The sequence below is a fragment of the Miniopterus natalensis genome, chromosome X, assembly GCF_054644295.1.
Source record: "Miniopterus natalensis isolate mMinNat1 chromosome X, mMinNat1.hap1, whole genome shotgun sequence".
Classification (NCBI taxonomy): domain Eukaryota; kingdom Metazoa; phylum Chordata; class Mammalia; order Chiroptera; family Miniopteridae; genus Miniopterus; species Miniopterus natalensis.
This window is the reverse complement of record NC_142103.1, coordinates 101024110-101051735: the sequence shown is the minus strand read 5'-3', so window position 1 is coordinate 101051735 and position 27626 is coordinate 101024110. Positions and strand designations below refer to the sequence as shown.

At 41.3% G+C, this 27626-nt stretch overlaps 1 protein-coding gene across 5 annotated transcripts; it reads left to right on the top strand.

The window, feature by feature from the left end:
• Window positions 1-125: 125 nt before the first annotated feature.
• On the top strand, window positions 126-27626 carry RAB9A (RAB9A, member RAS oncogene family). Of its 5 annotated transcripts, none has more exons than XM_087813618.1 (5): window positions 126-142; window positions 2403-2532; window positions 22643-22734; window positions 23373-23400; window positions 26541-27626. In XM_087813618.1, the coding sequence occupies exon 5, from the start codon at window positions 26572-26574 to the stop codon at window positions 27175-27177; it is 606 nt and encodes a 201-aa protein (XP_087669744.1). In that variant the 5' UTR covers window positions 126-142; window positions 2403-2532; window positions 22643-22734; window positions 23373-23400; window positions 26541-26571; the 3' UTR covers window positions 27178-27626. The 5 variants fall into 5 exon arrangements, with proteins under 5 accessions (XP_087669744.1, XP_087669745.1, XP_087669746.1 ...); XM_087813620.1 differs by lacking the exons at window positions 126-142; window positions 2403-2532 and adding exons at window positions 6985-7120; window positions 25287-25396; XM_087813619.1 differs by lacking the exons at window positions 126-142; window positions 2403-2532 and adding an exon at window positions 6651-6749.

The window sequence follows — 27626 nt, the reverse complement described above, 5'->3', positions numbered from 1 at the left end:
ATTATTTTGATGTCTTTCTCTTGACCAGCGAGACCTGCAGTATATCAAGTAGGGTTTGCTCCGTGAGTTCGGGTTCACCAACCTGGGCCCAGAGGGAAGATGACATGGAGCGGAACCACAGCTCACCCACATGGACATTAAGGTGAGAAATAAATCTTTGTGTGTTTTTTAAGCCACTGAGATTTGGGGGGGTGGGAGGTGTTTTTAAAAAATTTTTTTTTTGTTGATTTCAGAAAGAAAGGAGAGGGAGAGAGAGAGAGAAACATCAATGATGAGAGAGAGTCATTGATCGCCTGCCTCCTGCCTGCTGCCTGCTGGGGATCGAGCCTAAAACCCGGGCATGTGCCCCGACCGGGAATTGAATAGTGACCTCCTGGTTCATAGGTTGACGCTCAGCCACTGAGACATGCCAGCCAGGCTGATTTTTTTTTTTAACCACAGCATGGCTTAGCCTAAGCTGACTGATTATATGAAGTATTGAGAGGTATAATGCCATTGCCTACACTTACACTATGAATCACAGTAAGCTTGCGCTAGATAATCTATAACATACATTCTAACTTTGTACCATTCAGAGTTTGTAGTTGCAAATAAAGACATCAGCTCCTTCTGACTTAGAAAAGGGATTTCTTGGGGAGATAACGGGTAGCCATTAGGGGCAAGGCTGGAGCGCTGAGTTTGTTCAGTGGTGGGAACAACCAGAACATGACTGGCCTGATTAAGACGCTGTCACTGCTACGTACTAAATACTGCCACAGGCATCGCCACCACTGGCACCGTCCGTGGTCACTAGATACCAGAGGCTACCACCACCCATGCTAGAATGAACTCTGAGCTGTTCCAGCATCTCTGTGTTGCTTGCTCAAGACTCAGATCTTCAAAGAGAGTGTCTAATTGGCCAGCCTTGGGTCCCATACCTGTATCCTTGCTGCCAGGCTTCTGGAAGAGCCCAGATATCAAAATATCTGGCCTTTGAGGCTTTTATAGTGAAAAGACTCACAAAATAGTTGGTTCCCTAACTGTCAGAGGGGCCTTCAGATGCTAAGCAAAACCCCCCACTCCCCAAAAGACAACCCCCCAAACTCTTAGAAGAAAACTTTACAACTCCTAATCTGTATTTCTTACTAAGTCCTGCTTCCCTTTATGGGGAGATAACAAGCAGTGTTAAATGATCACATCCTAATTGAAAATTTATGAGATAAAGGGACATATTCGAATCTAGAATTTTCTGTGATGGTGGAAATATTCTATATCTACACCATCCAGTGGAGTAACCACATGTGACTGAGCACTGGAAATTAGGCTAATATGATTCAGGAACTGAATCCTGAATGCTATTTAATTTTAATTGATTTATATTTCAATTTAAGTAAGCACATGTAGCTAGTAACTACATTAGACAGCACAGTTCTAGTCTTTTCAGGCACCACACCTAATTTTCCCTGCAAAGGTCTTCACATTTTTTGTGTTAGATTTGTTGCTAAATATTTTATAATTTTGTTATTGAAATCGCTATATTTTTATTTATATTTCCTGTGTACGTTGGTTGTAACTTATCTTTGTTAACCATTTTTAAAAATCTATCCACTGTCTTAGTCCATTTGGGCTGCTATAGCAAAATACCATAAACTGGGGGGCTTATAAACAACAGAAATTTGTTTCTCACTATTCTGGATGCTGGAAGTCTAAGATCTGGGTGCCAGCAGATTCGGTGTCTGCTGAGAGCCCACTTCCAGGTTCATAAATGACCCGCTTTTAGCTTTGTCCTCAGGTGGTGGGAGGAGTGAGGAGCTCTGTGAGGTTTACTTCATAAGGCACTAACCCTATCATGAAGGCCCCACCCTCGTGACCCAATCACCCCCAAGGCTCCCACCTCCTGATACCATCACACTGGGGGTGGGATTTCAACACTGGAATTTGGTGGGGAAAACAGTCTACAGCAAGCCACCTTGTTAAACTTTTAAAATTAGTTTTCTATAGAGTCCTTCGGATTTCCAAGCACATCGTCTGTGTTTAATAGTTTTGTCTCGCCTTTTGCAGTCCTCACACTTGTCTTATTTTACTTCTGAGTGGTAGGATCTCCAATGTTGAAGAGTGGTTACAGCAGACATACTTATCTTTTTCTTGTATTAAAATGTGTACTTAGAGATTTTAACTATTAAGAATGATGTTTGGTATAGGTTTTTAGTAGCTATTTTTTATGAGGTTAAGGAACTTTCCTTCTATTCCTGGTTTGCTGAGATGATTTATCACAAACGTGTGTTGAATTTTACTGAACACATTTTTTTCTTCATCTGGTGAGTTGATTGTACATTTTCCCCCCTTTAAATGATAGTGTTAAACTTTACAACATGCAAATCGTCACGGCATTTTAAATTCTAGTTTTGTTTTCTCCTGATTAGGAGTTACTTTCTGCTGCCTCTTCACATGCCCAGTTTTTGTTGCCTACTGGACACTGTGTATAAATGAAACACAAACGCTCCGGATCATACTTTCCACCACAGAGGGTTCCCGCTGTCCTCTATTAAGCAGGTAAGGTAAGGATTTTTATCACTTTAATCCAATCAGGGGTTGAGTTTAGCCCAAGCCTGGCTGTGTCCAAGAGTCTGCACCAGCTTGGATTATTTCTGCCTGTGTGGATGGTGCTGAGGAGAGGAGAGGAGAGGATGAGAAATCGGTTATGTGAGCACCATAGTGGTCCCAACTCTTACACCAGGTCAAGAAAGCTGTTCACGGGCATGGGGTACTCAGACACATGGCAAGCGGGTGGCAGGAAGAGCAACATTTGAACAACACGTTTTGAATGAGTCTGAGTTTGGGAGGTCTCTATCTGACGGAAAGAGTTGCTGAGATAAATGGATTTTTATCTTGCCCTAACGAGTGTACCCTAGGGCAAGGATTACCTTCAGATGCCACAGAAACTCTAAAGATTGCTTAGAACTGCTTCATTATGGAGCGTTTGAGATCACGCTCGCCAGCATATGTTATCAGTTCGGCTCAAATAAATTCTTATGAAATATCAGGGGGAACACTTGTAAAGTATATGATTGTCTGACCACTATGCTGTACACCTGAAAATAATACAAAATAATATTGAATGTAAACTGTAATTGAAAAAATTTTAAAAAATTCTACTTAATGCCCCAAAGAATATCATAACATGAAATTTAAAATTTAAATAAAAATTATGCAGAATCCTGCTGCCCAAACAATACAACTGTTTTGATTTTCCTTGTTGCTTTCTATTTTTTATTAAATAAACACTCATATACACAAACACCCACACAAATACACAAATAGGAGGTTGGCAAAAGTAGGTTTACAGTTGTTCATATGGAAAAAGACATGCAGGTAATGATTATAATAATACAAGAATAAACTGTGTTTCGCGTACTTACAACTGTTAACCTAATTTTGTCCACCCCTGTATTGCATAGATGTTCTTGTATAGTTATACTAAGAAGGGAGAAAAGCATGCGAAGTAACTCAAAACCCATTATGTTATATTTTAAGGTAAAGTCAGAGTGAAGATAGGTAACAACATACACTGTTAAGTGAAAAGGGATGTTACCAAATAGTATATGGAGGAAAATGCCAATTTGGTGAAGGAAACATTTCTTATATAACTTTTCACTATATATTAAAATATTTATCTAATACAGGGTGGGGCAAAAGTAGGTTTACAGTTGTTCCTATGGGAAATAATACAATAATTAATAAAAACCAATCTGCATAAAAAAAACGATTGGCCTATCACAGAGGCATGTCTTGGAGTAACTGGGTCTGAACCTCCCCAGTTGACATGATGAAGAGAACCGAGAATTCTAGGGAACGAAGACAAAGGGAGAAAGCACCAACAGAGCACCACGAAAGGGAAGAGAATGAGTCATTTGTGCTTCTCTGCAAGTTTTGCCCAAGACCTCAGGCAAGAAACGGGAACACTCAGCACAATTGGAGAAGTTCTTGCCCAAAGGTTGGAATGGTGATTTAATTAGGACGTGAGTGGGCAGAAAGGGTCCACTGTGAACACATACTGATCTCCAATGTATTTTAGATCTGCCTTCAGAATTGTGTAGAGGAGGGGTTCAGAAGTATTTAGAAAATGTTGGGGTCATAACTCCCGTATTCCCTAATGCATGATTGAACCATTTAAAATATCCGGAGGACAGAGTTCCAGACGAAGAATCAGAAGAACTGAGTGTCTGCGGCAGCACAGCCCAGCTTCTTTCCGTTGCGCAGCCCATTCAGCAACCTGAGCCTTGTCTGCTCCATCTCTGAGTGAGTGCGGGGCACCGCGAGTCTGTGCTGTGTCTATGGTAGCAGATGGCCGGGGACGGCCTGCACTCTGCGCTGGAATCGCATGCCCAGCGCAGGGGCTCCTGGGCGCCGTCCATGGAGTCATGCAGGGGAATCCTCAGCTCGGACCTAGCACCGACCTACCCACTTCCAGTCCACTAACCCGCCGTCCCTCCCCCACTCCCTTTCCATCCCACAGCAGTGCTCTCAGCTGCATACGCATCGCTGGAACTCAGAATAAAACTCTCCCAGTGATTCCTGACATTCAAATAAATAAATAAATAAATAAATAAATAAATAAATAAATAAATAAATAAATAAATAAATAAATAAATAAAGAAAGAAAGAAAGAAAGAAAAAGAAACAACTCTGTGCTTTACATACTCACAACTGTAAACCTAATTTTGCCCCACCCTGTATTGTGAACAAATCTCTTATTTTGGCCAATGGCTTGGGAAAAGTATCAAATTTCTGATTATTTAGATATGTCTGTCATTTAATGGTCAAATTGCCTATTATTGAGTTCTGTGTTTTTCCTTGTATGCGAAAAGTACAGTGGCATACGTCAGAGATACTGCGGGTTCGGTTCCAGACCACTGCAATAAAGCAAATATTGCCTTACATCGAGTAGTAATCCTTTTGCTGGTGGAGTCTTGCCTTCAGTATATTTATCTCTCTCTCACACATACGCACAAAACATTTGTGAAGTACAATAAAGTGAAGCTCCTTCAAACGAGGTATGCCTGTAATAATTATAAGTATTTATTATACCTGAATCTGGGGCCCACTTGTAGCTTTTCACCAGAGATACCAGAGGTGTCTTTCAGACTCTGGCTTGAAATGGGGTATTAACTCCCAGTGCTCATATACTAATGAGTAGGTGTCATTTAAGAAAAGGAATCATTAACGCCTGGCAACCTTGATCTCTTTCCTCCATGAGTGACGCACTAGATGTTTACAGGATATAAAGACGAAAAATCCTAATTAGACGAAGGGAGTCAAACAGAATCAGTTCTTAAATGCTTTTCTTCGGTAAACAAGTTCATGGAGTGAGATAGAGACCATCTACCTAATTTGTGTCAGCTTGCCAACCATACACAAGGCTTACTTTAAGCCAAGATACAATAGTTCCATAAGAGCACTTGTTAATAGCTGGTTGGTATTAGCAGTTGCAGATAAATTCCTATTCCATCACTGCTTTATGATTGTGACATACGATTTTCAGGTACCATTTCCTTAGTGACCCTGGGCATTGCTTGGTTGCAATTTAGTCCAAAGTACATGACAGTATACATTTTTTTCTTTTGAAGAATTAACTGAAATGTTCTTATATGTTTTGTTATGTAGTTTTAATTATTATGTGTTTTAAAATTAGATAATGAATATCTCTTCCCCCTCCCTGTTTTCAACAGATTTGAATTTTATAAACTTTTACTCATTTTTTCTTGGGGAAATATCCATTTTCACAAGTATTCTAGAATTGTCTTTTATACTTGTGAGAAACTCAAAAATAACCTTTCCATTGCTGAATGAAAAGACTACATTGGATTCATTCCTTGAAAATGACTCTCTGAAGAAGCCAGAGGTTATTTAACGATTATGGAAGTCATAAAAGTGAGAGCTTTCTCCTGGGAAACAAACGAAATCTACCAAACAAAATATATTGAGAGGTCACTAAAAGCCCCTCTGGTCTCCAAGGCTTGCATTGTTAAGACCCACCTGTTCAACTCCATATACAGGGTGGGACAAAACTAGGTTTATAGTTGTTTGTATGGAAAATAATACAGAAATTAATAAATAATAATACAAGAATAAGCTGTTTCCTGTACTCACAACTGTAAACTTACTTTTGCCCCACCCTGTATAAAGTGAGGATTAAGAGGTGCCTTCCATACCTTCTTTTCCCACTACTGCTTTTTATTTAGAGATGACGGAGGCAATATTTTAACAAGATAAAGAAAACATTTAAATCTAATTTCTGTTATTCCACAATATCACAGCTGTTTCACTAAAATTTTTTTTAATAGTCACCCAATATGTTTCAATTAAAGACTTTTAGAGATAGAGAGGAAGGGAGGGGGAGGGAGAGAGAGAGAGGGAGGGAGGGGGAGAGAGAGAGAGGGGAGAGAAAGAGAGAGAGAGAGAGAGAGGGAGAGAGAGGGAGAGAGAGGGAGAGAGGGAAAGAAGCATCACATGAGATGTGAGATGAAACATCGTCGGCTGCCTCCCCAAGGCACCCCGATCGGCCCCTACAGGGGCCCAAGCCGCAGCGGAGGCATGTGCCCCGACCGGCCGGCCGCCTTCGGTGCACCGCCCACGCCCCAACCAGCTGAGCCGTCCGGCCCGGGCGCAGCTCTTTCCAGTTTTGATCTCGCCATCTGTTCTCCGCGCATTCGCTCTCTCATCGAACTCGCATCCCGTGATGGTGCTCAGGCGATCTGTTTATTCCCACAGTACGTAAACTTTCAAAAGTAACGATTATGTCTCGTCCCCGCCTCGCCGGAACACAGCGGGAGGACGGGAAGAGCAACCCACGAAGGAAAACCTCGACTACGCCAGGACAGGCAGGCCAGGAGGGGGCCGGCCGGGGGCGAACCGCGCCTTCAGGCCCCGCCCCCATTCCCGCGGCCTGGCCCCGCCCCGGCCCCGCCCCTGCCCGTCGCCATGTTGTTCCCTCCGCGCTGGGCGGGAGCGACTGGAGTCCGAGTCGGGCAGCGCCTTCGCCCTCGCGTCCGGCCAGCGGGGTCCCCGACCCTCTCGCCTCCCTCAGTGTTCCCGGCCACGCCAGGCCGCGGCTCCCGGGCGTCCTGGGTGTGGCGGCGAGGTGAGCGGGGCGCGGACTCCCCCGGGGGGCCAGGGGCCTTGGCGTCTGGGTCGGAGCGCGCACGGGCCGGGAGAGCAGTCTGGGCCTCGGGCGGCTGGGGCCGGGGACGCGCGGGGCCTGCGCGGGTCTCTCGGCCGCGGGAGGGGGCCGGCTGGTTGCCCGCTGCCTCCCACTGCCTGACGCAGCAGGAAAGAAGGGTTCCCGTCCCCACACACCCGGGGAGAGGCGTACATTGCCCGCGGGACACCCGCAAGCCCCAGCCTCTCCCGCAGCCACTCGGGGGCACGCACCCCGGTCCCCCCACACCAGACCTGCCCCCCAGTGGTTCGTGGGGAGAGAGCGAAGGCGCTCGCGAGTCGATGTGGGCGACGTGTGCCGCGTCCCCTAGGTGATCCCTTGCGAACGGGTCGTGACCACTCGGGTGAGGAATTTGGATTGTAAAGCCAGTCCTGGGGCTGCAGGCGGGTTGGGGTGTTACCTGATTCAGACAGGCTAAGGTTTCAGAATCGGGTTCCTTAACTTTACTCCAACTTAACATGTAAAGAGACAAGATGAGAATTTGAGTGCTGACCAATTCGTGGTGGAGGTATCGGTTTTGTTGTTTCTTTTAGAGTGATGACACATCCCGTGACCACGGTTCTTTTGAGGAATGACTTTTGCTGGTTTCCAAAGTGTCATGTGACTAGTCTTTTTGTAGCATTTCAGATTCCTGATGAAACCAATAGACAGAACTTGATTGATTTTTGAAAAATTTAAAAAGAATTTTTTTTTTTTTTACTTGTCTTTCAGTCTCTGCCACCGTGGTAATGGAAAATCCCTAAACTACCTGTAATCTCAAAAACTAACAAACGGCAAAACGGTTGGTGGAGCTAAACTGTGGACATGAAGGAAACCCAGAACGCCTCAGTCAGGGACTTTTAAGAAGACTGTTCTTAGGTTCTTGTTTAGAAGCTTATGTTGAAGTTATCACTACTTGTCTAGAACTCTCAGTATCTTATTTAGATTTCCAAACATAAGACATTGGTGTGGCAGTCTGGTGCTTTCATTATTTTTGTGTGGACATTGTAGTAAATTCCTCTTGCTTATACTAGAAAGTTTCTGGCTTGATGATTTATTTATTTTGGAGAGTTTTGTGACGCGAGGATATTTTTGGTTGATCACTTGTCAGGTTAAAGTGGACCAGTGAAACTAAGTAGAATATCCTTGGCTTTGATTCCAACCCGGGTTCTTGGAAATTAGGAAAATACTTTAGTGCTGTTCTCTCTTTTCCAAATTCTCTTTTCTCTTTTCATTTCTTTGTATCAGCCACGTCTTCCATCTACACTACACTACTCTGGAGGCCTGAAGATAGGTTCCTTTGGTTTTAGAGGTTACATTTTAGTCTCCCCTCATTTCTTGGGCAGCCGCTGCGGCATTGGATGTTCTGTGTGTGTAAATCCTGTACATACATCGTTTCATTTCATTTTCCCAGCATTTCTGTGTTATTAGCTCCATTTAACAGATGAGGAATTTGCTCGGACATTGGAGGGTTAGGCCTGTTTCCCGTGGTCACACAGGGCAGAGCCAGAATTCAAAGCAGGCCTGTGCGAGTTTAGAATGGTAGTTCTCAACTGGGGACTTTGATAATGTCTGCAGACATTTTTGGTTCACACCCGAGAGGGAGTGCGGCTGGCATGTAGTGGATAGAGACCACGGATGCTGCTCAGTATCCTACAGTGTGCACAGGGCAGGCCCCGCAACAGAGTTGTCTGGCCCAAAATGTCACTAGTGCAGGGGCCGAGAGACCCTGCTTTAGAGCAGTCTGTGTAACTTGAGAGCTCATGTTTCAGCACTTCTGTAGTTTTTCAAATGCAGTGGCCTTTTCCTATTTAGAATACCTCCATCATTTTAAGAAAAAGCAGAGGGGAAATTTGAGAACTTGAAGAGATTTCCCTTGACTACGAGGCATATACATTCATTTGAAAGATTAAGGAGTGAGCAAATAATTTCTGATAACAGAATCCAGTTTTTTAAGGCAAAAGTGACAAAAGGAACTTGAGAGCCATTCAGATCCTTTGGAAGTAGACTTAGGGAGTTTGGTTTCTGTGTTATTCCAATTGTCAATAAGCATTTTCTGAGTAGCCTGTCGTGCACTGATAGAAAGATGCTGCTGATATGAAGGGGAGCTAACAGTCTAATCACAATAATAAGATCAGGTTCTGCTCAAGGTCAGGGGCCAGGGGCCATTAAACACACACACACCACCGCCACCATCACCCCCGCCTTGTGGCTCAGTTGGTTGGAGAGTCCTCCTGTACACCACAAAGGTTGCTGGTTTGATTTCTGCTCAGGGCACGTACCAAGGTTGCAGGTTCGATCCCCATTTGGGGCGTGTACCAGAGGCAACCCATGTTTCTCTCTCTCTCTAAAACAAAAAATCAATAAAAACATATCCTCTGGTGAGGATTAAAAAACACACACACACAATGGGTGCATACCCACAAACAGATAACTGTATCATGGTATTTACAACGCACAGACTTAGGTGAAATGAGGAAAAGTTGATGTGCTTTTGATAGCTTTGTAGTTTGACCACGCGAATATTTACAAGAATCAAATTGAATAGCCATTATTGTTGAGCATAAAAGTTTTAAAATTTAGCACAGTAGACAATAGTTATGCATTTTTATCATTGAAATCAAGAAATAAATGATGAAAAAATATTTTTAAATAACCTTTGCATCATTTTCTTTTCTTGCATTTTCCAGCCTGCCTAAGACTAGGCCCTTCAGTATATGTACTGCTTCATTCTGGTTGCAGGTGTAACTTTTAGGTGAACTTTGGGAGTGATTGAGGAGTCAAAAAGGACTGGCTCTTGTTTTAGGAATCTGTGAAAGTGTTATTCATGCACTCAACATGGCATCTTTTGTGGGTAGCTTTGCTTTTTGACTCATGCTCATGAACAGCCTGTTCTTTGCTAATGAATAGATTTCTTTGCCTCTCATCAGGAGTTGTCTGCTGTGGGGTAGAGGCGATGCTAAATTATACACCTAAAATGATTGCTAACTCATGGGATCTAACAAAGGGATGTGTGTTCTGTTCTTACTGGAGGGATTTTATTCTGGGAAGGGTCAAGAGGAATTGGTGCAGGAAGAACATCCATTGGCCTCTGAGGAGATTTGCTCAATCTGTAGTTGGCTTGCTGCTCTGGCCAGATTAGGTCACCACATTTCTTTCATTTTTTAAAAATATGTTTTTATTGCTTTGAGAGAGAGGGGAGAAGGAGAGAGAAACATCGATGTGAGAAACATGGATCGGTTTCCTCCCACATGCACCCTGATAGGGGATCGAACCCAAAACCTGAGTATGTGCCCCCACCCCAGATTGAACCAGCGACCTCCTGGTGCTTGGGAGGACTCTCAATCAACTGAGTCATACTGGCTGGGCCACATTTCTCTTTATAAGATTATAGGACATCAAGTAGAGACCTCAGATACATTATTGGTTTCCAAGTAGTTCTGCCCCAGGCAATTTGCTGGTTGAGCAGCACGAGGAAATAGCCAAATGGAAGTATGTGTGTTTGTGTTTGAAATGTGTCTCACTTGAAAGCTAGCTAGGTAATAAATTTGTTAGTCAAAACCAAGGGCAAGAAAATAGGGCTTGTGATTAAGTAGGTCATCAACAGAGACTATTTATTAAGTATCTTTGGCGGGGAGGGGTGAGCTCACAAAATGCCTCAGGGAGTTTGGAAAGCTGTGATGCAAGTGAAAGGTCAGAGTACCTGAGGGAGGAGCCATTGGAGACTCTGGGGTGTAGGTGGAGGAAGTCTGGCTGCTTTGTGCTGGGGAGGCGAGGCTGGAGTCATCCCTGGCAGTGTTTACTAGGGAGCCTGAGGGCACCTGGGCTCCTTCCATAACCTGGAGGAGAAATCTGTTTTACAAAGTGCATTTTGATATTGTACATGTTGTGAAGTTGAGCTCTGAGTATTTCCACATTCTGGATTATTCCATTACTTTTTATTTTTGACCATGGTGGGTCCAGGTCTTAGAATGCTGTTGCTTATTATGAACATAGAGAGGATGATTAGATGTAAATAAATGTAAGTAAAGTAACAGCTGGATCAGCATAGGGTGGAGCGAGATGGCTATATGTTTTGGAAGAACTGTAGAAGTGAAGCAGGCAGTCGAGGCTTCCCTCAACCCAGCTCATTCATCCTGGGGAGTCTGGACACAGACCTAACTTTTGTCCCAGGCCTGATGCCTTACAAATGTATGCTATTGTTTGGCAAGGGATGGAGAAACAGTATGACACAACTTAATACATTCATTCCATGGCCACATTCATTATCCAAGTGTGAAGGGTAGCAGAGCAGTGTAAACTAACAAACTGAAATTTAATTCCAAATTCTTATGCATTGTATTAGGCTTTTGGGTACAGAGGCTAAGGTAGTTTCTAGAAGGTTAGTTCTCATAAGAATGGTTGTGTTATCAGCGTGAGAGAAGCCTCATAAAAAACCTTACAGATTTGTTTGTAGAACTTTCTATGGAAAACTCTAATAGAGGAGTGTTTAAATGATATAACAGGCTCTAAAAAGTTAGAACTCACTGGGCTATGTATGCTGTAAGGTGACTGCTCTAGTCTTTGCAGGTTCAGGCTTGTGTAATCAGAGCAGTGATTAGATGAACATGCCTAAATACATATATGGTTTAGTTGGAAGTCAGAACAGAACAGAAGAGCTGCTTGAGGACCATACGTTGGTAAATGCAGAGCATTCTCTGGATTGAGTTCCAGTCTTCTTAAATAAAATTTCATAAATAGTTATTTTGGAGCAAACAGTTGCCACCCTCATATCCTGTTCCACATTCTTATTTGCACAGTACTTGAGTTTTTATCACACCAACCCTGGAAAACCAGCTTTGCAAAGATATGATGTCATTGAAAGGAATGTGGTATGATCTAATGTTGAAACTGCAAACTCCCTTGAGTGCCAGTTTGCATGGTGCCCTGCAAATGTCTAGCACCTCTGTGGTTCCCTCAGAAATTGAAAGGAGCCTGCCCTGCTCCTGTTTCCTCTGCAGACTGTCCCTTGATCATCCCCTTTCCCTCATTGGCCATAGTGTTTCATTCCCATTTTCTGCTGCTCACACTTGTTTAGGAAATAGATCTGGTGGAGAAAGAGGCCTCTGGGTACAGAGGGGTGGTCATGGGGTCTCCTGCCTTTCAGAGAAACCCCTGTGCTTCCATTCAGCCTTGGTTGGCCTGTCTCAATAAGTGTCAAGAAGTGTGTTAGGTTTCCTCGTCTCTTCAGTTTGCCAGTAGTGTACCATTTGTTTTCCATCTTCACAGTTTTGTTACTGTCTCTCATCTATAGTTCCCCCTTGTTGTCCTTTTTGGGTTTGTACATTTTTTAGTCCTTTCATTTGGTGGGAGTGAAGGTAACACATATTCGACCTGCCCTGTTTAATAACACTGGGGGAAGTTGTTTAATCTTTCTGAACTTGCATTTCCTGATCTGTAAAACATGGGTGATAGTGTCCAACTTGCAGGTGATTTGAAGGTGCTATATGTCTACCAGATACAGTGGAACCTTGGTTCTTGAACTTAATTCATTCCGGAAGGCTGTTCAAGAAGCAGTTTGTTTGAAAACCGAGTCATTTTTCCCCTATTAGAAATAATTAAATTAATTCATTCTAGGCCCCAAATGATTCTGTTTTAACTTTTCTTATATATAGTACATGTCTAATGTACGGTTTAATCAATAAACAAACACTTCTTAAATTTATCGAACCCCCCCCCCCCCAACAAGCCTTAAAGGAATCACTTGCAGCACTTGTTCCAGGGTGTGTCTTTCAGGTCAGCATGGAGCATCTTTGGTTTTTCACATATTGCTTACTTCCAAATGCTGTTCCAGGCTAACTTTACAAATCAACAACAGTTTTTCTACCTTTTTAATTTCCTGTGATCATTGTTTCTTTTACACCCTTAGCAACATTAGCACTTTTTAAAAAAATATATCTTTGTTGATTTCAGAGAGAGGAAAGGAGGGGGAGAGAGAGATAGAAATGTCAATGATGAGAGAGTCATTGATTGGCTGCCTAGCCCGCAACCCCGGCCTGTGCCCTGACTGGGAATCGAACCCTGATCACCTGGATCCTAGGTTGATGCTCTACCGCTGAGCAACGCCCTGCCGTTTACATTAGCACTCTTGATGGTCTCTTTATGTGTTAAAATTGTGCTAATCCATTTTGCGAGCAGCAAAAGCAAACAAAACAAAACAAAAAACCCCAAACCAAAACACACACACATAAAAATATTCACAGCACAGTTTCCTGAGGGGTTAACAAGGCGAGGTTTAACTAAACTGACTCCTACTGGCGAATTCTCTCCTTTGTGGCCTGAGAGATGCTTTATGTCATGCTGATAGATCAGTATGATGAAAGAAAGAGTTGTCAGGTAGACAACCCAGACATTTTTTTCTGTGAACAACTTGGTAGAGAACCCAATTGTCTGAGATGGGAGACCTTGGAGAACTGAGGTGTGACTATATTTAGTAAACAGTGGTAGCTGATGTTATTCCAGTCATAGCATTTGTTATTTGAGCAAACATGACAATAGCAATAGGTATGGAAGTAGACACATTTCTTGTGTTGGTGAATGAAGTTGGTAAGACAGAAGAAGAAAGAGATTTTGGAAATGGGGAAAATAATTCCCTTGGTTTTAGATATGTTGAATTTGAACTGCCAGCAGGGTATCAGATGAACATACTATAAAAGGGGTTGGAATTCTTGTCTGGCCCCCACGGGGTGGGAGGGTGGAGGTGGACTTTAGTTTAGAAATCACTGGGTTTTATATGCCAGGAAGATATGGTTTGGGAAGAGGTAAAGGCTTCAAACCTTGTCATACACCAATGTTAAGAGCTTGTTACAAAAGGGAGCTGCCTAGGTTACTGAAAGCTAAGGGGGTGAAAGGGAGAGACGTTGGAACCTGTTGTCAAGGGTAGTTTTATGGACGATTAAGTAGGAAGCATTTTCAAGGTCACTGCCAGGCTGTGGCTGAGTTCTGGCTAAGACTGGAAGGTCTTATGCTTCTAGCTAGAGGTGTGATACTTTGCAAGATTCTTTCGCATTTGGGCCTTCATTGCCTTATTTGTTTAAAAAAATACTTACTGCCCTAGCCATTTGGGTAAGTGGTTAGAGCATCAGCCCTCCTGGGTTCAATTCCCGTCAAGGGCACTTACCTCTGTTGCAGGCTCGATCCGGGCCCTGGTTGGGGTGCATGGGGGGAGGCAACCAATCGATGTGTCTCTCTCACATAGATGTTTTTTTCTCTCTCCCCTCCCTTCCACTCTCTCTAAAAAAATCAGTGGAAAAAGTATCCCCGGGTGAGGATTAACAGAAGAAAATTTTTACTTAGGGACTTGGGATGTGGTTGTTGGCAATACATTTTATGGTATGGTCTTGAATTCAATGATAAAATTTAAATTAAAACAACCCCAAAATTATAGGTTTCTTCATTTTCACTAACCAGGCCATCGACATACATGGTACCAAAAAAAAGGTAAGATTGTTTTAAAATGAAATGGACAGGATAAATATTCAATTTAATTTTCCATCTATGATAATTTCACAATAAAGTCATTGTTTACTTTGTAAAAACAAACAAAAAATACCTGAGTACCCTTTTGAGAGTTTATGTCATGCACATCCAGACACATGGCTACATCTGAGAGAATTCACTCTCTACTAGGTGGGCCTCGGGTGGGGACCCTGGTTAACCATGAGGGTGTTTCCTAGAAGCATACACTGTGCAGTCCTAAGAGAAGCACTTTTCTCTTTACTCACTTTAAGGGTGCATATGCCTTAGGCGATTTAACTGAGGACTGAGGAAGAGCCTTTGGCTTGGCCATTAGGAGTTGTCTGGGGACTTCTGCATATTAGCAGTGGTGGGATGAATTTGGGAGCCTATGTGTGGTGAGCAGAGTGGAGGAGGGTTGATCAGGTATAGATGTGAAATGGGTAGCAATGGCACAGTAAGTTTAAGCTTGGAAAGTTTCTTTGTAAGCAAAGTCAGCTTCATTACCTTGGTGGAGGCAAACGGGCATCATTGATGGAGAAGTGGGATGAAGTGAACTTTCTGGAAAGCTACCTGCAGCACTCTTACGTTCTTCTCATTTTGATCTGGTGACAACTTCCCTGTAGCATGGGGGCCTTTAATCTAGCTGAGTCCTATGTGCCAGACATATAGCTGTCCTCTTGAAATATATCTGCTTGGGAAATTTCTACTTCCCTTACTTAATATCTCTAACAGCAAGAAGTTCCACTTTGCTTTGGCTTCATGGCTCATGGGCAGTGTTTGTATACTAACTGTTCCCTGAGTTTATTTGGAAGTTCTCCAGCCCTTACACTTTTCTGCTCCAAATGGAAGACACCGGGTTTCAAAAAAAAAAAAAAAAAAGGACACCTGGTTTCTTATCTAACTTGAGAGGAGTCAGAATCCTTGTTTCCTTAAGTTAACAGCAGATCATTGCAGATCATGTTTAATTTGTTTAGCTCCTTTAATGTATTGTTCTAACGTGCATATTCAAATTCAGTTCTTTTATAATGCATTCTTCCTGAGATAACCAGCCTTCTTCCCAGTACTGTATCCCTATCTTGTGATGTGCATCTGTTTCTTTGCATTTTAATTCCGTCTCCCAAAATGAAACCTTAAACTGCCCCACTCTTTTCTTTCTTGTAAAGCACTTTAAGTGCCTTTTATGGGTCAGTGTCTTAATATAGGTAGATACATTTATGCTTACTTCTTTTAAGGGCCTCATTAAACACAACAAATAAAACATCTTCACTTCCAGGATTAGCAGTTTCCCATAAGCCTGTCCACTGAACCATCACAGTTCATGGTCATAATATTAACAACATCTCAAGAGTGAAGAAGAAAATGGCAAATAGTGATGCCAAGTAAAGGTGAAAGTCTTGAGAGTGTTATGAGTTACACAAATGGATCACACATAATATACGAATGATGCAGACATGTGCCGATCATTTCTTGAGGTCCAAATTCCTTCAAGAACCTGATGAAACCTTTTTTACTTTTTCCAGAGGAAAACTGAAGCTCACGTGCTTCCATCCATGCACTCATCCTTATTTCACGTGATTCTAGGTGCATTTCCCCCTTGCAGCTTGTTCATGGATTCCCAGGTAAGCACACTCTGTGCACACACTATCCAATACAGTACTCATGTAGCAATTTAAATGTAGACTAACTGAAATGAAATAAAATTAAAAATTCAGTTCCTCAGTTGGGCCAGCCACATTTTAAGTGCTCAGTAGCCACATGTGGTCAGTGACTACTGTATTGGACAGCACAGATACAGAAGAAAAAGTTCTGTCAGATGTTGCTGCTCTACACTTTCAAGATGGTTTAAGAAGATTTAGTTCCTTGACCAAATCTGTGTTTTTCTCTTCTCCCTTCCCACTCTCACCACAATTGTTAATGATTAGTTAGTATACCCAACTACAGATGTGCCTTGTTTTAAGCAAAATCCTGAGTATGTATTTCTTAAAAGTTTAATTAGATGACTCATCTTCAGAAAAGAGACTTATTGAAATGAGTTCTTTAAATAGGTTGAGCTGCTCTGATGTGATAGTGTGGTTTGACTTAGTTTTTTCCTTCTAGTTCTCTGTGAGGTAATGCTCAGTGATTGACTAGATAATTTATTTCATCTGGCAAGTTATGCCTCCAAGTTGGTCTATTTCTATTGTATTTTGCTTAGTTCTTCCTTTTCTGCCCCTGGCCAACTTCTTTCGGTAGAGATAGACTTAATGACTTCCTTGACTTGTTTCTTGCTCATACATTTCATCAAGACAACCAGGAAGAGTAGAGCTAATTAGGCTAAGTGAGATACACCTATATTAAGATACTATAAGGGAACAAATACAGCTCTAGTGAAAATAGAAATAATTTTGAAATTATCCATTGGTTAGTTTCTTTGGTTAGTTTCCATGGTTAGTTTCCTTGAGCCTCAGTTTCTCAAGCTGTGAAATTAAATAAGTGGTTTGCCTCTAACTAGGACATTGAAGGTGAATGCAAAAGGAATGTATGATTTTGGGGGGAAAAATCTGTTCCAAAATTTAAACCTGGAATGATAAATTCAGTTTTCGTGTTGGAAGTGAGAACTAGTCAAGTTGTCACAGAGTATGTGTTTCAGACTCTGAAATTTTGAGAAAATCAGTGTACAAACCCAGCCTACTCTCCGTTTGGTGTTAGAGGAATGTCATTTTTTCAACCACCAGCTCCCTGTTGCAGACAGTAGTACTTATTTTAAAGTGGTTTTCTCATTAGACTTGTAAGTAAAAATCAATTTTTTTGTCCCTTCCCACACATTTTAATAAACTTCAAAAACAGAATTGGGGAAGAACTGATTGATTAGAGAAACAAAGAATTGTAAGTAGGGAAAGTACAAGTAGAAAAATAAGAATAGAGTAAGAATAAAGGAGGAAGTAATTACTTTGTTCTCAGTTTTAGCATTTCTTTGGTACCTCACCATATGTAAAGCTTTGTATAAGATGCAGAAAGAACAAAAATAAGACAAATGAATGATGGCATTAGGTGTTATGTGTCTCTCTCAGGGAGTTGAACAGATTCATACACAATTGACTGGTTAGAGCATAAGTGAATGGGAGCTGTAATAGAGGTGGAAATGATTAGAGTGAAGAGAAAGATTAGACAGGGGAGGCATAGAAGGCTTCTTAGATGAGAGATCTGAACTAGGCCTTTGGATGACCAGGATTTTCGTAGCTGTCCAGGTATAGGGAGGGGCCTTCAGGTTAGGATATGGGTCTGAGCAAAGGCTGGACAGTAAATGCCTGTAATAGGTTTGAGGATGGTGACTTGTAGGGATATAATTGGGACAGGCTTGTAAGCGAGGTTGGATAGCTCTTTGAATACCATGCTCAAAATCCTGTATAATAAAAATAATGAAGAAATAAATGGGTTTAGTTATCTGTAAGAATGGAGACAATTAGATCCATGACCAATAAAAATGTCTATCTTTAATTAAACATTCCTGGTAGAAATTTATATTCTCCATACTTGGGTCTGACTCCCTCTTAGTTTATTGTGGTATATGGCTTTGGGAACCATCAAGGGGCTGGAGAAGGCCAGAGAAAAGGCTACTACTGATAAACTATCCATATACAACTGATGGTGCAAGATAAAAGTCCACAATGGAAGAGTTGGAAAAATAGTATTATAAAAAGGAAAGGGTTGACATACAATACTCTCTTTTTTCCTTTAGTTTTGAGGTATCTGCCAAAAACATGGTTCATTTTCCTTTTTGCCAGTGATCTATTTATCCAGCTTCCTATTGAGATTAGTGTGTGCCATATACATGTGTTGGTGCCAGCACGTGGCACTGTAATCCTAAAATAGTATCTATTGTGCTTGTAACTGGTTTATTTAAAAGGACACTACTGCAGGCACAAGGAGGAGGTTTGTGGCTCTATAAATCTAATTTTAGGGTCTTGTTGCTAGTAAGACCTGAGGCCCTGGTGTGTGTGTGTATCTATAAATATATATCTATTCTTTATATAACTCACCATAAAATTCATCCTTTTAATACAATTTGGTGGTTTTCTGTGTATTCACAAAATTGTGAACTTTCACCACTCTTTAATTCCAGAATATTTTCACCTTTCCCCCCTCAAAAGAAACCCTGTAGTCATTAGCAGTCACTCCCCATTTACCTCTCCCATCATTCCCTGAAAGCACAGATCTATTTTCTGTCTATGGATTTGCCTATTCTGAACATTTCATATGAATGGAATCATATAATATGTGGCCTTTTATGTCTGGCTTCATTCACTTATTATAATGTATTTGGGGTTTACCCATGTTGTATGTATCAGTACTTCATTCCTTTTTATGGCTGATTAATTTTCCATTGTATAGATATGCCTATTTTATTATCCAGTCATCAGTTGATGGACATTTGGATTGTTTCTGCTTTGGGGCTGTTATGAATAATGCTGCTATAAACATACACATACAAGTTTTTATGTTGGATGTATGTTTTCATTTCTCTTAGGTATATGCCTAAGAGAGGAATTGCTGGGTCATATGGTAGCTCTATGTTTAATTTTTTGGGGGAACCACCAGACTGTTATTCATTATGATTGCACCAGTTTACATTCCCATCAGCAGTGTATGAGGGTTACAGTTTCTCCATAGCCTCTTCAACACTTGTTATGGTCTATCTTTTTTATTCTAGCCATCCTAGTGTGTGCGAAGTTTTCATTTGCATTTCTCTACTGGCTCTTGATGTTGACCATTTTTCTCATTTTTAAGTTAAGTTATTTGGTTTTTTTATTGATGAGTTGTAAGAGTTCTTTATATATTCTGGATATAAGTCCCTTATCAGATATTTGGTTTCCAAATATCTTCTCCCATTCTGTCTGTTGTCTTTTCACTTTTTTTTTCCCCCCCGAGAATGTGGAAGGGAGAGAGGGAAGGAGGAAGAGAGAGAAACAACATCGATGTGAGAGAAACACATCAGTTGGTTGCCTCCTGCGCACACGCACCAACCAGCCAGAGATTGGGCCTGCAACTGAGGTACGTGCCCTTGGCCAGAATCGAACCCAGGGCCCTTCAGTCCTTGGTCCAACGCTCTGACCACTGAGCAAAACTGGCCAGGGCTTTTCACTTTTTTGATAGTGTCCTTTTAGGCACAAAAGTTTTTAATGTTTTTAATTTTGGTGAAGTTCAATATATTTTTTGTTTTGTTGCTTGTATTTTTTGGTGTCATACTGAGTTATTTTGAATATAATCAGAGTTATAGAAAAATTTAGGAAGCATTTGTCCTTGAGGTCTGGTGGATAGCAGTGTTTAAAGAAAATTTAAAAGATGATTTCTACTTCACTTAATTGCAGCATTCAGTCAAGCTAGACTTTAAGTGAAAAATGAAGCTTTTGATTCATTTTTATATACTTTTGATATTTAAAAAAAGTATGACTTTGCAACCAAATCAGAACTTTGAAGATTGAACTCGGTATTGATTATTCTCGGTATTGATTGAACTCGGTATTGATTACTCGGGCTTTCTTGTAGACTTTAATATTAATCTTTAAGCTTTTACATAGTGTGATCACAGTGTGCCTACTATTTGGGTTTATCACTCAACAGTATATTTCTAAAGTCCTTTGTCTCCAGCTAAGCATTTAGTCATTTCCAGAAATCTTTCCTTGGCATCTAAGGCCCTGCCTGCTCCAGGCCTGTCTCTCCAGTCCCATCTGCATGCAGCTCTCGTCCCTCTCTGGACTCCAGGTTTCAAGCCTACTTTGGACTCTCGACTGCATGCCAGGCTGCATTGGCACAGCCTTGGCCTGGACTGGTCCCTCTCCCTTGCCCCCTCTCCTCCCCTCTTTTCACAGTTTTCTGCTCCTGGTGAGCTTAGCTTGTTGTCAAACCCATTTGCCCTAGGTCAAATCTACCTGTGGTGGAAGCCGAGCTTGGTGATCATTGAGACATTGCCTTCGAACAGCCCGCACTGGAAACCGGTGTATGGTCTCTCACTGACTCTGTTGACACAGCCAGCTTTCCTCTGGCGCTGGAAGTTGCTGCCTTTCCTTTAACCCAGTGGCGGGTGAAGTAGCTGGCTGTGTTAGTCATAGTGTATGAAATTCACATCCCCTGATGGCTGGAGTCACGCACCGCTCTGAGCTACTCCTGAGATGCTCACGCAAGGGGCCTGGGTCTGACTGAGGGGAGTCTCAGGTTCACCCAGCGCATCGCTCACCAGGGGAGACGCTGGGCAGATGCTGCACTGTTGAAGTTGTTCCTTGGTTTTTGGTTGAATGTGAATGGCTGTATTCTATCCCAAGTACAGACTCTCATTTGTAGGACTTACCACAGTTGTAATGGCATGGATTTGTGTGTGGATTGTCACCTCTCTAACTCCCAGTGAGACTGGTGTGGCTTGCATCCTCTACATCTGGCACAGTAGGCATTCACTAAATGCTTGTTGAAAAACTTTTCCCACCCGCTCCACTGAATGCTAGGCTTCTGGGGTGGTTCTTTAGAGTTGCAAACATTAGCTTGAAGTTTCATTTAAAACATGTTTAAGCTGCTCTACCCTGTCTGCCTCAGCGGTTGGAGCGTTGGCCCGAGGACTGAAGGGCCCTGGGTTCGATCAGTTCCCGCCAAGGGCACGTACCTCGGCTGTAGGCTCAATCTCTGGCCCCAGTTGGGGCATGTGGGGTGCGTGTGGGAGGCAACCAATTGATGTGTCTCTCTCACATCGATGTTTCTCCCCCCCTTCCACTCTTTCTGAAAAGCAATGGAAAAAATATTCTTGGGTGAGGATTTATAAAAAAAAAAAAGGAAGGAAAAAAACATGTTTAAGCTATTAAAACTCATAAAACTCAGGCACATTCAGATGTGCTTTATACTACAAGTGGATTGAATACTGTTAGTTCTGTCAGGTTACCTTTATTTTGTGCAGATCTTGAAATAAAGTGAGCAGTTGAAAGATTCTTACCATTCAACTGCTTATTTTTATTATATCTGTGACAGCAACAGGAAAACCCTAGAAATAAATGCAAGGCAGCTGAGCCTAGTGGGTTAAGTGCTGGGGTTTAGAGTAGCCTGCCACATTCGTACTCCATTTCCACATTTTACTAGCTGTGTGACCTTGACCAAGGTATGTAACCTCTCTGAGTCACTGTCCTTACCTGCATTATAGGGATAGAGACTTGTGAGGAGTAAATGCAGTGAAGCAGAGTAAATGGCTTACAGGGCTCAGTCAGTGTTGGCATTGTTGTTGTTATTATAATCATACCTCATTTTATTGCCCTTTACTTTATTGCACTTTGAAGACATTGCAGTTTTTTACAAGTGGAAGGTTTGCGGCAACCACTAGCAAAAAGATTATGACTCGCTGAAGGCTCAGAAAATAGTTACCATTTTTTAGCAATGAAGTATTTTTTACTTAAGGTATGTACATTGTTTTTTAGACATAGTGCTATTGCACACTTAATAGACTACAGTATAGTGTAAACATAACTTACATGTACTGGGAAACAAAAAAAAAATTCATGTGACTTATCTATTGTGATATTTGCTTTATTATGGTGGTTTGGAACTGAGCCCTCAGTATCTCCGAGGTATGCCTGGATTATACTATTTTATCCTTAACTCCAAAATGTCAAGGTTTTGAAGTGTCTCATTTTTTTCATTGATTGAATTTATAAGTTAAAGACTGCTATATGTAAGTCCCACAAAAATGTCCTTTGCTTTAAGGGGGATAAGGGGCTTAAAACCATTGGTGTAGACAGAGCAAGGCTAGTACTAGCACAGCTCCTCATTCGTCACTGGGAAACCTTCCCATTGAATTTGATCTCTAGGTCTAGGATCCTGGCTTCCTGTTGTCTGCCTGCATAATTCTCTCATTTTTCTGCCCATAACTCTTACTGAAATTTCACTGAAGAAATGGCCATAATAGAAGCCTTTCTGTAATACTGCCAGTAAAGACTTCTTGTATTCATTCCACAGAAACTTCCTGCATTCCTATGATGAGCCTGGCGCAGTGGTGAATCGCTTCCCCCCTGTTGTTGGGTCTGAGTGAATTTTCCCGAGTCTGAGAGGTAGGTACAGTTGTCACCATTGTCCTGTGAGCTTCAGGATGTCAAGTAGCATGCCTATGGGTCTGTGTTCTTGGCCTTTGACACCAGGACCAGTTCTCCTTTACCACAGTGAGCTTTTATTTGGTACCAAGAAAGTTTTCACCTTGGCCTTGGCTGCCCAGAAAGAAGCTTCACAATACTCTTTGCTGTCGTAGACCAACTTTTCCTGTGTCCCATTGGTGCCTCTCTCTCTCGTGGTCCTTCTTTTTTCCTTGTTTATGTTAGCTTTATTTTATTCTCTGGAATATGATTATTCTAAGCCCTCAAAATTTGGGAAAATGTTGAGTGAATTATATATTTTACATTTATTTCATTTTAACAAAATTTTATAGCTATCTGAGTGTGAAACTTAGAAAAGAAGGGTGGGCAGGTGAACGACTTCTCGAAAAAACTGATTAAAGTGTAGTATTTGAATGTAGGACTTTTTTTAGGCTGAAAAGGTCATGGGAAGCTTTCAGGTGTGATTTTATTTTTAAATTAAGAATTTAGCGCTAATAGAAGTCAGATATTTCTTTCACATTTTAATGTGTTTACTCTTAAAATTATGAAAAAAAAATTGAATTTACATTGCTAAGATGCGCTAATTTTTTTCTTTGCAGATGATGATGCTTGAACTGAACAACTAAGGTGAGATTTATGACCTGTGTAGTATGTTTTTCTTATTCAGATTTCCTTATAGCATTTAGCTGAATTGCTAAAATCGTGTTTTAATCTTGGTGAAGATTGTTGCCTTTGGGCAAACATTCCAAAGTGTGGGTTATAAAAGACTTGACATTACATTTTAAGGTAAGTTCTGAAAATAACATAGCAGGATACCTTTATTCATTCAGCTTATACTCAAGAAGTTTCAAAGGATTTCACTGTTTTTAGAAAAGAAAAAGGAAACTTAAAATATCTGTAAGCCTATCATGGTTATGTTAATGTATAGATTGCATGAAGTTAGTTTTTGTTAGTTTTTGTTAGATGTCCTTGGGAAATGAGATGATTTATACAATTACCAGTATCACCATGTATGTTTATATATAGTTCTACAGTTAGAATCAGAGAGATGTGTGTATTATTAGTAGTTTTAGCAAATGCCAACATACTTCCAAATAGTATATCTGGGAGGCCCCAGATTACAGATGGGAAATGTAAATATTGTACCCTATTTCCTGGTGTGTGGGTCTAGCATTCCCCAAATTTGTTTGATCAGAATAATGGCACAAACTAGGAAATCCCACATTATTATGAAAAAAGAAAAGAACTGTCAACGTGTCCTGATAAAATTATAAATGACAAATGCTAAGGATCTTCTAAGACTTAAATTTGGGGGATGTATGCAACCAGTCATCTGAGTGGAGGTTGTTAAATTGCATTATCTGGGTTATAATTTGATGTAGAGATTCTAACAGTGCTGTACAATAAAACTTTGTGTCTGGTGAGACAATTAGAGACCTAGTAAAATACTGGGATAAATGATAGATTATAATTATGCACATCTGTTCCACTCTCCTAACACAATAGGGAACTTTTGTGTTCATGTAGCTTAAACATTGTGTGAAAGGAACAGCCTTGGGACAGGGGCTGCTGGGGAAGGTTTCCAGTGTTGGTGACCATGCTGAGTGGTTCTGAGGGCCCAGTGGTAAGTTAGGTGAAACGGGGTGGGATCACCAGCAGAGGGAACAGTATGTGCCAGGGCAAAGGCATGGGAGGGTGTGTGAGCTGGGAAGTGGAATTGAATTTCAGTGCCATCTGACGGTGCTTTTCCGAATGACTGAAGCCAAGAATGGGGAGCAGGGCCAAGTGTCTTGCCTTAAAAATTGGATTTAGACTTGAATCTGTGGAGAACTACTGAAGAATGTTAAGGAGGGGGTATTTGACAGATACTTTTCCCTAAGTCAAAATAGTTGGTGTGCTTTTTTGGTTTTGTTACATCTTTTTCTGTAACTCGAAGTTGTTTAAGCAAGATTGCTAAGAATTAGCAAAGGAACCGATTTAGCACATCTTTACATATGCCAGGAAATTAAGAGGCTTGAGATTGTTTGAATTTCCTCTTTAACAGTAATTTAGCCTGGGCATTGGACAGCGTGATCCATTGGCAGTCAAAAGTCTCCGAGAGGAATGCATCTTGATTGCCTCAGACTTTTGTGGGCCAATTTAAATTGTATTAATTATAGCAGTAATTACTATAGTGGTAATTTAAAAGAGCTAGTTGGAGTTAGGGACAAGTTGCTACAGGTTTTAGCATATAGTTGGAAATACAGAATTCTTGCATGTTAGAGGAAGTGTTCCATTACATTACAGTGGGTCACATTTACATATAACTGGGAGATAGCCAGATAATATGATTCTGCAAATTCATCCAGGTAATATCACAATTATTGTTCATGTCTTAATTACCTTCCCATTGAGAGGATCGTGTTAAATTTCCATTTTTGTTCTAGAGCTGTGCTGTCCAAAATAGCTATTGGCTCTGTAAATATGGCTATTCAAATTAGTTAAATACAATTTAAAATTCAGTTTCTCACCAGCCATATGCCAAGTGCTCAGTACCACCTGTGGCTAGTGGCTGCCATATGGGATGCTGCAGATGGAGGACATCTCCACCATTGCAGAAAGTCCCGTTAGTGCTACTCTAAAGGTTGTCTTTTACAAATTTTAATATACTAACAGCCACTTAATGCTGAAGTATTTACAGATTAAGTGATATAATTTGATTCAAAATAACTGAGGAGAAGGGAGAATGGGGAGTTATGGAGGAACTAGGATTTGCCATTAGTCGACAATTGGTGAAGCTAGATTTAGGGTCTTATGGGTATCATATTATTCCCATTCAGAAATTTTGTGTATGTTTAAATTTTTCCATAATAAAGAATTAAAACAGAAGCTTAAATAGGGGCAGCACTTAGAAGGAATCTTCTATAAATGAGCATCTGAAATCCCACCCCGACAGGCTAGTGCCTATAGTGTAGGAAGGTTTTAATTGTGCCACGGTTTCCCCTAAGGGGTACGCATAGCACCACGTTTTTATTTAAGGGTTACTTCATTCCCCCCTCAACACACAAGTAACGCACAGGCTCACCCTTGTTAAGTTGGAACTGCCCAAATAAGTCTTGTGGGTAGAATGTGCTAGATTACAATACTATATTTAAAATTCCATTGCTGCTGACATTAATTTTGGCAGACTCAAGGTAGTGTTTCCGATGAAGAGAATAGAATTCATTTACTCAGTGGTTGGCTTATTTTTGTTCACTGCCAAATCAGTCAGCTTCTGTCTCTGGTTTCCCAGTTACCAGCTCCTATGGTGATAGCATTGGAAGAGAAGAAGCAGGGATCGTGGAGAAAACCCTGGCAGGAGAGGAAAAGCCTTCGGTGAACACTGTCACTGTGTCACCAAAGGGCCGTTTGAAGTTGTCATGCATATTTGCCTACTTCAGTCTCCTACTGCATGCCTAACAAATGGTGGCAGGGCTATTGAGAGTAGAGAGAAACGGTTGAAAGCAAGGTGTTTGGGGTCAGACTTGGCCTTGAGTGCCAGCTTCAGTCAGCTGAGGCCCAAGGAAGGGCGAGACTGAACCCCCACCAGCTGTTGCAGGGAGTAACGGTAGGGTAGTGCCTGGCGCATCGTTGAGTGCTTCATAAATGACAGCTCTGCTGTTAGGTATTGTCTGTGAAGAAAGGAATTGGAGCTCTGTGTTTATTTCCCTTAAATGCTGATATTCATAGAATCATGTAGAGCAGTGTACAGGCCTAAAGGAATGTAATGGCACCTTTTTATTTTACAGGGTTCTGAAGTCAAAGATCTTGAGATTAATAATGGCAGGAAAATCATCACTTTTCAAAGTAATTCTCCTTGGAGATGGTGGAGTTGGGAAGAGTTCTCTAATGAACAGATATGTGACTAATAAGTTTGATACCCAGCTCTTCCATACAATAGGTGTGGAATTTTTAAATAAAGAGTTAGAGGTAGATGGACATTTTGTTACCATGCAGATTTGGGACACGGCTGGCCAAGAGAGATTCAGAAGCCTGAGGACGCCCTTTTACAGAGGTTCTGACTGTTGCCTGCTCACTTTCAGTGTTGATGATTCTCAAAGCTTCCAGAACCTGAGTAACTGGAAGAAAGAATTCATATATTATGCAGATGTAAAAGAGCCCGAAAGCTTTCCTTTTGTGATTTTGGGTAACAAGGTTGACATAAGTGAACGGCAGGTGTCTGCAGAAGAAGCCCAAGCCTGGTGCAGGGAGAACGGCGACTACCCTTACTTTGAAACAAGTGCAAAAGATGCCACAAACGTCGCAGCGGCCTTTGAGGAAGCAGTTCGAAGAGTGCTTGCCACCGAGGATAGGTCGGATCACTTGATTCAGACAGACACCGTCAGCCTGCACCGGAAGCCCAAGCCTAGCTCCTCTTGCTGTTGATGGCCAGAGAGGTTGCCGTGCGTCTTAACCAACTCTCACACACACAAACAGGGGAGAGGAGAATTAGCATTTGCAGCAGTGGATCTTGTACTCATAAAATTAACCATATTGCTGCTTCATAAGTGGGTGGGAGAAGGGACACATTCACTCACAGAAGAATCTATTTACTCAATAATGGCACCTTACATTTATAAATTGTAACGGTTGTCTAATGTTTAATTTAAACATGTAAGTTACAGAGCTAATAAATGAGTTGACCAAGACTTTGACTTTACTTATGATTAAAACAAAACACTTGAATATTCTAGAAATTATTGTTCTTTTCCTGGGAAAATGGAGAACTGCTTTTTATATATGTATATTTTTATGTAATTAGCATCTATTCCTGGTTCAAGGGGAAAGTTTCCTAAAGCAATAATGTTAGATATTAAAGATTAAAATCGAATGCA